The sequence below is a fragment of the Podarcis muralis genome, chromosome 7 (assembly GCF_964188315.1).
Source record: "Podarcis muralis chromosome 7, rPodMur119.hap1.1, whole genome shotgun sequence".
Taxonomy (NCBI): Eukaryota; Metazoa; Chordata; class Lepidosauria; order Squamata; family Lacertidae; genus Podarcis; species Podarcis muralis.
Genome location: NC_135661.1, coordinates 91,780,509 through 91,792,792, shown reverse-complemented (window position 1 = coordinate 91,792,792; position 12,284 = coordinate 91,780,509). Strand labels below are relative to the sequence as shown.

Below are 12,284 nucleotides of genomic sequence, written 5' to 3'. Positions count from 1 at the left end.
AGATCACAAACAGCTCGTTTCAGCTGCCACTCAGGAGAAGCAGAAAGGCGGAGCAAAGCTCACAAGCGGTCTGGATTCGAGGCGCCATGAGGCAGCCCTCGCTGAGCCTCACTGCTCGTGGGTGGAGTCCGTGGGATCTGGTCCACGGCTGTGATTTTTGCTGGTGGCTGGTGGGATCCTATGGACTGCATGTGCCAGAAAAGAGGGCCTCTTGTAAAAAACACACTTAATCCATGTTATTTGTCTCCAATGCCGATAGTCGTGTTTGTTTTATAAAAACCCTCCTGTGGCTCCTTTATATACCGATTCATTTTGGCTTCCATGAGCAAAGTGATAATTTTACAGGGAACCAGGTAGAGGGCCTTCTCAGTGGTGGCGCCCGCCCTGTGGAACGCCCTCCCATCAGATGTCAAGGAGATAAACAACCATCTGATATTTAGAAGACATCTGAAGGCAGCCTTGTTTAGGGAAGTTTTGATGTTTGATGTTTTATTGCGCTTTTAATATTCTGTTGGGAGTTGCCCAGAGTGGCTGGGGAAACCCAGCCAGATGGGCAGGGAATGAATGAATGAATGAATATTATTTCTCCAGTTCTTAATTTTATTACATTGATACCTCACCTCTCCACCAAGGAGTTCAAGGCTCTCCCTCGCCCCATGCTATCCTCCCAAGGAGGTCGGTTAGGCAGTGACTGGCCACCTAGGTCTCATCCAGGGAGCTTTCTGGCCGTGGGGATTTGAACCCTGTTCTCTCCCAGGCCCTGGTTTGACATTCTAACCGCTGCACCGCAGTGGCTCTTTGCAAACCGGCAGCTCCGTGGAAGAGCTTTGCAGAACCTGTGCAACTTTGCCAAGCCAGGGTGGCAGCCGGAGTGTGGCTGGAGCCTCGGCTCCTTTGCCAGCCAGCCAAGCAGGAGTCATGAGGCCTCAAGTCCATTGTCCAGCCTGGGCTGAACTGGGAGCACAAAGCAGGGCTGTCTTTTCATGGGAGCGTGATCTAAGGAGCTCCAAGCTAGACCTCCTTGGATCTTTCTTCTCCATGTTGGGTCACCCATAACAAGAGGCCATGACGGCCACCAACCCGGCCACCCAGATGGAGCCTCCGTTTCCAGAGGCAGTGTACCTTGATCCCAAGGTACTGCTGTCCCTGTGCAGTCATTGACGAGAGTGAGAAGGAGGCTTGGGCGTGTGAGAGCTCTTCTTCCTCCCCTGCCTGACCCGTCCCCTTCCTCTTCCTCCTCTGCAGGAGCCAGCGCAACCTGCAGCTCGCCCACGCCTGGATGCAGCGCCTGAACGACCACCTCCAGCTGCAGCACTTCTTGCAGAACTGCCACGAGGTAAGGGGGCCCGGGGAGGGACGGGTACCTGAGGGGCATGGAGCGGTGTGGGGCATGAAAGAGGCACCCGGCCGCTCAGGTGGGGACCCAGGCATGATCTTCCAGTCCGCCAGAAGGGGAGAGAGTGCAGCCTGTGTTCTGCAGGGAAGATTAAGTGGAAGCCTTCCCCTGAGAGGCTAGTCTTCTAGGTGCAGGGAGGGCCTTTTATTTTGGTATGGACATTCAAACATGTACATACCCCTTTCTCATGGTCTGTGAGGCAGTGATGCTTCTGACTGCCAGTGGCTGGAACCCCCCCCCCCCCCGGAGGGGAGGGGCGTCTTGGGCTTGTGGGTTTCCAGCAAGGGGACTCTTGTTGGCCATTGGGAGGAGACTGGGGAGACCATGGCTGGGGGGGCATCAGAGAAGTGTGCTCCCCCCCCCCCTTCGTGGAAATGCAAGCTGCTTTTCTCTCCACAAGGATTCCAGTTGTCATCCAATTTGCATTTTTGGCCCCGCCCACTAACACGTCTCCATTTCTCCCTAATTAAGGTAGCTTCCATGTTCCCAGGGTGTTCCTCAGTTGTGCTAATTAATCCTGGGTGGGCACACACTCCAGGTTAAGGAGGTTTCCTGGGGGAAGAGGCAAAACCCCCTCCCCAAATGCACACAGCTTGCACCTGAATGCGCTGGGGGGCTCCCTGGTGCAAAGGAATGTTTTGGGCAGGAGGGCAGCTGCCCCAAGGCCTGGGGGCCCCGTGGGAAGGGTGGGGCTGAGGAGCTGGTGCAGGTGGGGCCGGATCCTGCCCCTTTGGCCTGCAGCCTCCCTGTCTGGTGCACACTGCGCAGTGTTACACCCAGGAGGCAAGCATTCCCGCAAGGGCTGCTCTTCTGGATTGGGGCCCTCTTCCTTGGATTTCCTCAAGGAAGGTGCTCATGCCAGTGAAGTGTGCCTGGAGAGTAACATAAGAAGAGCCTGGTGGATCAGGCCAATGGTCAAGGGGTCAAGCAGATGTCCCAGCACCATAGCTGTCAACATTTCCCTTTTTTAAGGGATTAAAAAAGGATTCCTCCCAAGAAAGGGGGAAAGTTGGCAGCTATGCCCAGCGCAAGAGCCCTCTCCCCTCCTGCCCTTTCCAGCAACTGGTCTTCAGAAGCCCCGTCCTCTTGAAATCTGCGCCCCAAAGGCTGTGGGGCGGTGGGAATTTGCCCTCTTGATTTTAAATGTTGTTATTTCAAGCCGTTGCCCAATTCCTGACCCGGGCTGGACTCGGTGGGCCCTGGGAGCCTCCGGTGGATGTGTTCTTCTGGCTTGCGCCAGCTGCGTTTGAACTTGCCTCCAAAGGGAGCTTCCAGAGGTGGAGTTTGCGCCTCTGCTGTTGAGAAATGGGCTGGAGAGGAGCAAGGGCGATTGGGGGGGGGAGAGAGAAAGAGCAGCGGCAGCAGCAGAGAGTGAGGAGGCTGCGGCTCAGCCTGCAGTAATCAAAGGGAGGGAGGGAGGGAGGGAGCTCCTCCTCCCCCCCCTCCTCCTGGCGAGGGGTCAACCGGGCCAGGCTCGCCCCTCCCTGCAGCTCTGACCGGCCTCCCGCTTCCCTCGCGGTCCCTGGACGGGGCTCCCTCTCTTCTGCCCCCCCCGCCCCCCACCTGCAGTGACCCACTTTCTCTGCAGCGCTCCGAGGCGCGCATCCCCAGCTGCCCCCCCCCCGCCGCGGTTGGAGGAAATGTTCCTGGGGAGGAGGCCTTCTCCCCCAAGAGAAAAAGGTGCCCCCCCTTCCCCACGGGGGTGAGGAGCTGACTTTGCCCTCTAGGCGGGGAGGGAAGGGAGGGGGGAGATGCGTTTTAAAGGGCGGCCCAGTAGAGCCAAGGCGCGGAAGTTCGGGGAAAGGGTGGCGGGGGGGGGGGCTTGGGGGGCGCCTCGGTTTGACCCGAAGGGCAGCCAAGCCGGGCGCAGGGGATCAGCGTTTCGTCTTCTTGCTGCGCCTCCCTCCGAAGGAGAGGACCCAGGCGTCCGGGCTGGCGGGAGGCTAACTGAGGTGAAGCGGGCTCGGGCGCACGTGAGCGCGCCACGCTCGCCGCCCCCACCCCACTCGGCTGGGGGTGGGACCCAGGCGTCCGAGGCCCGGCCGCGCGCCCATTCCTGCCGTCCTCCCTCCCTCCCTCCCTCCCTCCCTCCTTCCTTCCCCGGTGACGCGCTCGGAGAAGGGAGGGAGGCGCTGGGCTCGCCCGCTGCAGCATCCCGGGCAGGTCCGGAGCGCGGGGCTGGGAGACCGGCGGAGGGGGGGGGGGTCCCCCTGTGGGCTGGCGGGGGGGGGGGGGAAGGCTGGAGGCGCGCGCCCTGCGGCGGCGGGAGGGGGGAGGCGGGCGAGCGGGGGCGGGGGGCTTCCCCCCCTCCCGCCGCCCGGCTGACGCGCGCCCGCCCCTCTCCCCTCTCCGCGTGCAGCTCGATGGCTGGGTGGCCGAGAAGGAGGCGCTGATGGCCGGCGAGGCGCCCCCCCGGGACAAGGAGGCGCGCCACCAGCGGGCGCCCAAGCGATGGCTCCGGCACCGCGCCTTCATGGCCGAGCTGGCCCAGAATAAGGAGTGGCTCGCCAAGATCGAGAAGGTGAGTTCAGCACCGCGGACAGCGCCGAGAGGGACGGAGAGCGCCTCTGCCCCCCCCCCCCCGCAGCGCCCGCCTCTCTCCCCCCCCCCCTGCACGTGTAGATGTACACATCCGTGCTGTGGTGCGAAGCCCCCCCCAGCACGGGCTTTCTCCCGCCCCCTCCTTTCCGACCTGCAGTTGGGCCTGTGTCTGCTGAGATGCGCGGGGGTCCCAGGGTCCTCCTGGGTGGGTCAGCCTGGGGTCTCCCCGGCTTTGGCCTGGTTTGAAGAGCCCTGTTTTTTGGGGGGGAGCTGATGCTTCCTTCCTTGATGTCTGGCCCCAGGCCTCATCCAGCTCAGCCACCAGTGGGGCCCAGCTCCAGAGCTTCTCTCCCTCCCCAAGAGACCTCTTGGCCCAGGGATTCAGGGGTCCTGGTGATGCCCTGGTTTGTGGAGGAGGTGCAGAATGGGGGGGGAGGGGGGAGTCAGCCTGGAAGCTAAAAAAGAACACGAAGCCCTTTTTTGTAATTTATCTGAACTGTTTTTATTTGTGTGAGTCCCAGTCTGGGGAAATGTGATATAAATAAATAAATGATATGATTTGATAATGATGAGAGTTGCCTGAGGCCTCAGGACTCCCACTTGCTCAGAGAGATGCCCTTTTGTGGAGGTGGGGAGGGATTTCCCCCTTGGATCAGTGGGTCAGTGAATGCTTTCCTTCCCCTCAGCTGTCTCTGTCTGTGGGACGTGTGTTTTTGTGGGGGTCTGGGGTCATTTCCCCCACCTGAGGCCCCTGGAAGCCGTTTTCCTTCTTTCTCGCTATGGCACTTTGGGGTCTGCCTTGTGAGCCTTGATCTGGGACTCAGGGCTGGGCGTGTGGGCCTGTTTTGGGGCAAGAAAGTTGCTTGAGTTCTAGATCAAGGAGTGTTGGGTCTGGGTCCTGCCATGGCCCTTCTGCTTGGAAGGCAGGTGGTGGTTAATCAGCGGTGAGTGAACAGTACTCTGCACGTGTTCAGATGTGCTTTTGTCATTGTGCTCATTGAGTTGGCTAACCTCAGACTGTGTGCCCCCCTTACAGTGGCAGCCGTGACCCCTGGTGCCTGAGTTTTGTGTGGGGAGGGGCTTGTTTGTTTTGGTACAGAGAAGAATCTGTTGTTGTTGTTGCTGCTGCTGGATGACGTGAGCCCCAGCTCAAGGGGTCCTGCTCAGACAGAGGTGGGCCATCTCAGTGAGGACTTAGCTGCTTGGCATTTAACTGCCTTGGGACCAAGGTTCGTTCTGGAGCTGGTTCCTGGCTCAGATAGAAGCTGGAGGCCGTTCTCATGGGGGTGGTTGCCATTCTGCCCCCTTGAGACTGAGATCTGGAGGGATTCTGCATCCCATTCTGCATCCCATCCAATCTGGTGCTGGATTGGAGTGACCTGGGAGCTGCCTCCTTTCTGACCTCCTTTCCATCGGCTTGACCCTGTTGTCAAAAAGATTAGCTTGTTTCCAGAGCTGTGAGGAGAGTGAGGAACAGCTCCATGCATGCTTTGTCCTTGGCCTCTCCAGGGGCAAAGATTTCGGGGGGCTAGGAAAGACACCCCCCTCCGGTTCTTCCTGAGACCTTGCAGATGGACTGATGGTCTGTTTTCATCCAAGGCAGCAGCTCCCCATCAGGCCTCTCTCTCCAGTCTCCTGCTGGAAGGAAGCCTTTGTGGCCCTGAGGAGGAGGAGGTGTTCCTCCTCTTCTCCTGTGTGTATGCCTCTTCCTGACATCGAGGAGTTCCCTCTTTTTCCGAAGCTCCAGATTTAGTGGCACCTTCCTTGTTAAGAAGTTCTCGGTGTGCCTTCCATTGTCTCCTGCCCAGGGCAGCTGAGGGACCATATTTCCTCCTACAAACCCACACGGGCTCTGAGATCCCCAGGAGAGCCCCCCCCCTCTCTCTCTGTCCCGCCATCCTCACAAATCCACTTGGGGATGCTGGAGAGGGCCTTCTTGGTGGTGGCTCCTTCCAGGCAACTTTGGAGCTCTCTCCCTGCCGGCGCCAGACTGGCTCCCTCCTTGCTGTCCTTCTGCTGGCAGGTGAAGCCCTTCTTATTCCAACAGGCCTTTGGAAACCAATTTTTATTTTTTAAAGAGAGAAAGGGGCTTTAATAGTGCCCTGCTGTTTTCAATATCTGCCTTTTAATAGATTTGGTTTTTATTAGAGTCCAATTACTTTTTAACAGTCATGTTTTTAGATTTCTATATCTTAGCTGTGTTGTTTTGGGAGATATAAATAAATATAGCAGCAGCAACAATGATTTGACGGTCATTCCTCGGTGCTGGTTTTTCCGGTGGCAATGCATTTTTAAATCCTCAGCCGCTGTTTTGCCAAGGTGGGAATCTGACTGTTGTTGTTGGACCTCGGCTTGCGAGTGTGTTTTTGCAGAGAATCAACGCCTGCCTTCCGGGCTAGCGAGCGAGTGAGTCTCTCCATCTGCGCCGGAGAGGCGGTGGGAGGGAGGCCTGCTGGGGCGACGACTCCTGCAATGTTTGGGGCCTGCTGGGCATTTTCTTGTTGGCAACACGCCACCCTGTGATCTCTCACAGCGCCAGCCGTGCAGATGGCGGCTTGGAGGCTTCTCCGAGGCCCAGGCTCCCCACCACATCGGGGGAGGGATATTGATCAGTCCAGTTGGGGGGTGAGGAGGGCTGTTAGGGGAGGCGACGGTAATTGCCAGGGGATCCAACGGAGAGCGTGGTAGTCTCTGGCTTTTGGGGGGAGCAAAAGAGGCATTGAGTCAGCTGCTTGCGTTTGCTCTGCAGAGTTTCTGGAAGATCTCTCAGATCCGTTGCGAAACAGCGCCTGCAGCCAGTTTTTGGACTTGGCAGGCAATGTTGAGAGGCCAGGAGAGCTCAGCATGTCTGTGGCCTGAGATGGAGCGTCCCATGGTAGTCTCCCTCTTCTCTTCTTTTCCCTGCCCCTGTTGGGCTGAACCTGGGGGCGCAACGGAAGCAGGTGGGAGCTGAGTGAGAGCCCTTTTGCTATTGGCCAGGAAGGTGGAGGCGTCCTCCCCGTAAAGGGTTAAGGCTGCCAGGTTGCCATGGAGACACTCACGCCTTGGTGGGGACCGGAGGGTGGCATCTGTGCCACTCCTGGGATGGCCCTGTGGGCAGCGGGGCCCCCTCAAAGAGCCAGCACATGGGGTGGGGGGTGAATGGTGTTAAGAGCTATTGCAAGGGGGGCAGGGATTCTGTTCTGGGGGTCGTGCCCCCCTGCCCTGCCCCTCTGGTTCCCCCACAAAGTGAGGCCTCTCTGGCTGATGCAAGCAAGGCAGCTATTTCAGCCCCCGTTGGGCGATGTTGGGTTTTCACTGGGTGACGAGAGAGAATATGTTACCATATGGTATTTGACAGCCTTGAACATGCGCAGAGTGGATTTCTGCCGTCACCGAGCGTTTAATCCCACCCAGCCAATGATTGTCCAGCCTTTCTGCCTAGTCTGCCCCTTCGTGAAACATTCAGGCCGTCAAAACAGAATAACTTCCTACGTTTTGCAACGAGCTAAATCGATAATATAAGATGAGACAGTTGTTTACTTTCAGCTGGGAGTCAATTTTGACCTCCCCAAATGCACTTTGAGCCTTTCAGGTTTGTAAATGTTCCGTGAAGTACATACACAGTTCAAAGGTACAACAGGCAGAATAATATACAACTGCAAATACGTCTGCACTTAGAGACAAACCCTTTTGCTGCCACCCTGAATAAGAGAAAGAGGGAAAGAGGAGAAAAGTTTTTTCCTTTTATTTGCAAATGTTTGGCAAAGTAAGCAAAGATGGCAACTGTTTTCTTACGCCTCTCATTCCTGTCTCACAGTTGGAGAAGTAAAGCCGGGTGGATCCACTGATCCCTTTTGATTTTTATGGAATCTGCCTTCCATAAAGTGCATGCCAGGCGGGGGCTGACTATGTCTCTTAAACCTCCTGAGCTGGCAAATGTTTCAGAGAATTAGAGGACAGAGTTGTCTTGCAGCCCCCCCCCCCATCCTGCTAAGATAGAATTGTAGAACTGTAGAGTTGGAAGGGACACCAGAGGTCATCTAGGCCAACCCCCTCTTGCAATGCAAGAACCACAGCAATGGCATCCCTAAGAGATGGCCATTCAACCTCTGCTTTAAAAGCCTTCAGTGAAGGGGAGAGTTCCAGCTTCCGATCCACCCTCAAGCAGCTCTTACTGTCAGAAAGTTCTTCCTGACGTTAAGTTGGAATCTCCTTTCTTGTTGTTAGCGGAGAAATCTGAGGGCTCCCCTGGACAAAAAACAAGGACACCAGCCAGGAATATCGGAGCAAAACAGCAGCCAGTAGGCTTGGTCTTTATTGAAGACTGTCGCGACAGGACTCCCACCTGCCACAAGGTGGAACAAGATGGAAGCCCCGAAGAAAAGAGAACCCAAACTTTGATTAGCTGCTAATCCCCATGTTACACCCCCCAAACTATGTCACTAATACATCATGGTTACATCATGAAAGGGGAGGTCTGGTGGCAGTAATCTGAGCATCCTGGACCCTGCCCCATAGTTCTCCTTGCCCTCCACCAAACACCCATCAAGTGTCACAAAAGAGACATTGACATTTCCCTGTTTCCCAGCCAAGTTCATCACACCCTTTTGTCTTCATCTGGGCTTGTTCTTTCTGGAATGGCTACCTGTCTGGCACTCAGGTATCAGGAGGCCAGGGATTATCCCTCAGGCAGAGGGGCTGCTGAGTAGCTGAGCTCACCTGTCTATAGGAATTTCTGAAGTTTCTCCAGTGAGCCAGTACAGAGATCCATTGATCAGTGAATTCTTACATTTGGTATCGTGCAGCAGAGGCCCTTTGAATGGATAGGAAGAAACTGTGATGAAGTGTTTTGTGGGGACAAATCACAAAAGTCACACAAGTGATTGTGCTGATTTTGGTAGTGGGCTGCATGTGCATGATATCTGCTGGAGGGGCAACCCCCCCCCCCACCTATACATAAATTCCTGCAACATTGTGACTTGAAGCCATGGGTTTGAGTCCTACCCTCCAGAGCCGGGGAAAACAAACTGGTTCCCTCTTCCATGTGACAACCCTTCAGATCTTTGAAGATGGCTCTCCTATCCCCTCTCAGTCTCCTCTCTTCCAGGCTAAAAATCCCCAACTCCTTCAACCGTTCCTCATCAGGCTTGGTTTCCAGACCCTTGATCTTGGTCTCCCTCCTCTTCACACCTTCCAGCTTGTCAATATCCTTCTTAAATTGTGGCGCCCAGAACTGGACACAGAATTTCAGGTGTGGTCTGACCAAGGCAGGATAGATCAATTTATTTTTCTCTTGTTTTGTCATGGCTGCTTGGTTACAATTCTGTTCAGAGTTTATTCCTGGTTTTAGAGGTTTCCCCTGAGGAAGAAAGTTTGCATTCGTGAAACACGTTGGGCTCTGATAAACTCTGGGGCTTCTGAGACTGTTTCCCCTTGGCTGCCTTCTCACGGTGCTTCTGGGGTGGGAGGGAGGCCATTTCACAGGCCAGGGGACTACTGTGGCAGGCTCCGACCCCTTGCCTTGCCTTGCCCTCCGCTGGCAGAAACGGCTCTTTGGGTGGGAGAGGTGCCATGGGGCTCTCCAGTAGTCCCTGAGACAAAACATGGAGCTCCCCCATCTGATATATCCACCTTATTCTCTGTGTAGCTGAGCATTAAGACAGTCTGCATTTTTTAAATTTTTACTTATTTATTTCTTGAAAGGTATTCACTGCTTGATTGTAAAAAAATCCACCTCAGCTGACACGCAAAGCCATTGTCTATTTTAAGGTGCCTCTTCAACCCGGCCTTTGGCTGATTCATATTCTACAGGGGAGGGGTTCTTGTTTTGCTGTTTTGTTTTACTTATTTACTTGTTTTTATCCTGCATTTTATTTTGTGAACCCCCCGAGATCTTGCGTTGAAGGGCATTATATAAACCTAATAAACAAATGAATGAAAAAACATTCAAAAGGCAAACTCAGCAATAAATTAAGGACAGACTAAAACGGACAGCATCATTCTACATATCCAGGAGGGCTGATATAAGCAGAAATGTTTTAAGGAGGCGCTGAAAAGAGTACAGGGAAATTGCTTGCCTGTTGTCCAGTGGCAGGGAGTTCCGCATCTCCAGGGCCTTGTCCCCCGACCCCAAATAAAACAGCAGAAGAACCTGGGTGCTCTTGCAGGAGGTGTGTGGCTTTCCCAGGGCCGGGGGGAGGGATCCCTTTCTGCAAAGAGGGTTTGGGCTCCTCGGGGCGCGCAGGCAAACGGCTCCCGGCTCTCTGTCCCCAGGAAGGCCAGCAGCTGATCGCGGAGAAGCCGGAGCTGGCCGAGACGGTGAAGAAGAAGCTGGGCGAGATCCGCCTGTGCTGGGCCGAGCTGGAGTCCACCACCCAGGCCAAAGCGCGGCAGCTGCTGGAGGCCACCAAGGCAGAGCACCTGGTCCAGAGCTACGCCGACCTCGACAAGCGGCTCCTCTGCATGGAGGGCCAGCTGCACCTGGTGGACTCCGGACCGGACCTGGCCAGCGTCAACAGCAACCTCAAGAAGCTCCAGGTGGGTCTCGAGGGGGGTCTGGGGGGGCCACGGGGCTGGCATGTTGGGGTGGGGCTGTGGGAAGAGGCAGGGGTTTCTGGGGGGCTGGCACAGACCCCCCTGGATGGGGTGGGGAGCAGATTGCCCTCTCCGGCAAAGCACACATAATACTGGCTGTGCAGCTGTGACTCTGGGTGGGGGGGTCTGCAGGCACCTGCTGTCGGCTCGTGAGCCCCCCATCACCAGCAAGAGTCAGGCTTACCTCCCCAGCGAACCCTTCCATACCACCCCTGCTTTCTAGAGGAGCACTGGGAAGGGTGTGGGGGGGGGGTCTTGCAGAGCAGCCAGGCCAAGCCAGACCCCCAGCAATAAGAGGAACCTGCTGGATCAGGCCAAGTGGCCCATCTAATCCAGCAGTGGCCAAATAGCTCGAATAATCAAGATAGACTGCCTCTGGATCTGGAGGCTCCATCAGAACCTGATTGCCTGGCTGCTGGATCAGGGCAGTGGGCCCACCTAGTCCAGCATCCTGACCTCACAGTGGCTGACCTGGGAAACCTTTGAGCAGGATCCGAGCCCCAGAGCAGCCCTCTCCCCTCCTGTGGCTTCCAGCAACAGGGATTCCGAAGCATAGCTGCCTCCACCATTTCATCTCCGCACCTCCGTCTCCCTGCATCTCTTGAACCCCCAGCGCTGGACAAACGTCGCCTGCCAGGGATCCCTTCCGGGCCCAGGGAGATGCGTGATGCCCCGGCCGTGGGCTTGGGCCTCCTTGTGTGCTGCCTCCATGACCGGGGCCAGAGTTGGGTCCTGCCAGCCTCGCTGTCCCCTTTGGGGACGCTGTGCTCACGGGGGAGACCAGCTGGGCCTGGGAGCTGGACCACTGCAGCTCACATCCCTTCCCTTCCTCGTCTGAAAAGTTGTAACTCGTCTTTCCTGGGGGAAACAGTCCAAGGAGGCTCCCGAGATAGAAGAAGGAAGCCATAAAACCTGAATTAACAAGAACAATAAAACCCCGACTCCCCAAACGCATAACAACAACGAGACAGAAATAGGCTCCATAAACACGGCAGGAAGAAATTGTAGCAGCCCCTACGCAAGTCGGGCATCTGCTCAAATCCTGGCGCAGTCTGTGCTCTGTCCAGAGGCAGCTCTGGCAAGCTCAATCTTGGCCATTGGCAGGGGAGGCGAACCTTCCCCAAAGGGGTGGCGTTTCAGAGCCCGGGTTTGACCACAAAGGGGCTCCCTCCCCATTCCCGACAAGGTGGGCTTTGAGATAGATGGCCCCCGGCTTTGGCAAGCGTGCAGGTTGACATGGGAGACAGCAGTTTGGCGCAGTGGTTTGAGGGCTGGGCTGGGACCTGGGAGAGACCAGGGTTCGAATCGCCACTTGGCCGTGAAGCTCACTGGGTGGCCTTGGGCCAGTCAATGCCTCTCTCGGCCTTCACCTGCCTCACAGGGTTGTTGTGGGGATCAAATGAGGAGGAGGAGGACCAAGGATAGGCCCCCTTGAATCAGCTGAAGTTCCTGAACCCCTTTTTAAAGGCAGCCCCACACAGAGTGCATTGCGGTAGTCCAGAGGGGAAGCAAGAACAGCCTGCCAGCTGTGGAGGGTTAGAGCAGCACCTCCGGAAATAATAATAATAATAAATAATAATAAATTTTATTTATATCCCGCCCTCCCCAGCCGAAGCTGGGCTCAGGGCGGCTAACAACAATCAAAATAGTCCGACATTCTAAAAACATTCATTATAAAATTAATTAAATCAAATTAAAATCAAATTAATGGCAACCATCAAGCAAAATTCTGTACAGAATGCCGATTGCCAGAGGAGGGGGTCAGGCTGCG

At 55.9% G+C, this 12,284-nt stretch overlaps 1 protein-coding gene across 6 annotated transcripts in view; it reads left to right on the top strand.

The window, feature by feature from the left end:
- SPTBN4 (spectrin beta, non-erythrocytic 4) overlaps positions 1 to 12,284 on the top strand; it is a 90,145-nt gene that overhangs the window by 43,785 nt on the left and 34,076 nt on the right. For 3 of the 6 annotated variants that reach the window (XM_077932471.1, XM_077932470.1, XM_077932472.1), the window contains exons 19-21: positions 1,246 to 1,336; positions 3,756 to 3,917; positions 10,193 to 10,456. In XM_077932471.1, coding sequence (XP_077788597.1) covers positions 1,246 to 1,336; positions 3,756 to 3,917; positions 10,193 to 10,456 — 517 coding nt within the window. Of the gene's footprint in view, positions 1 to 1,245; positions 1,337 to 2,953; positions 3,077 to 3,214; positions 3,349 to 3,459; positions 3,560 to 3,755; positions 3,918 to 10,192; positions 10,457 to 12,284 lie in introns of those variants that run through there. The other 3 variants (XM_028741789.2, XM_028741790.2, XM_028741788.2) reach the window with 3 other exon arrangements.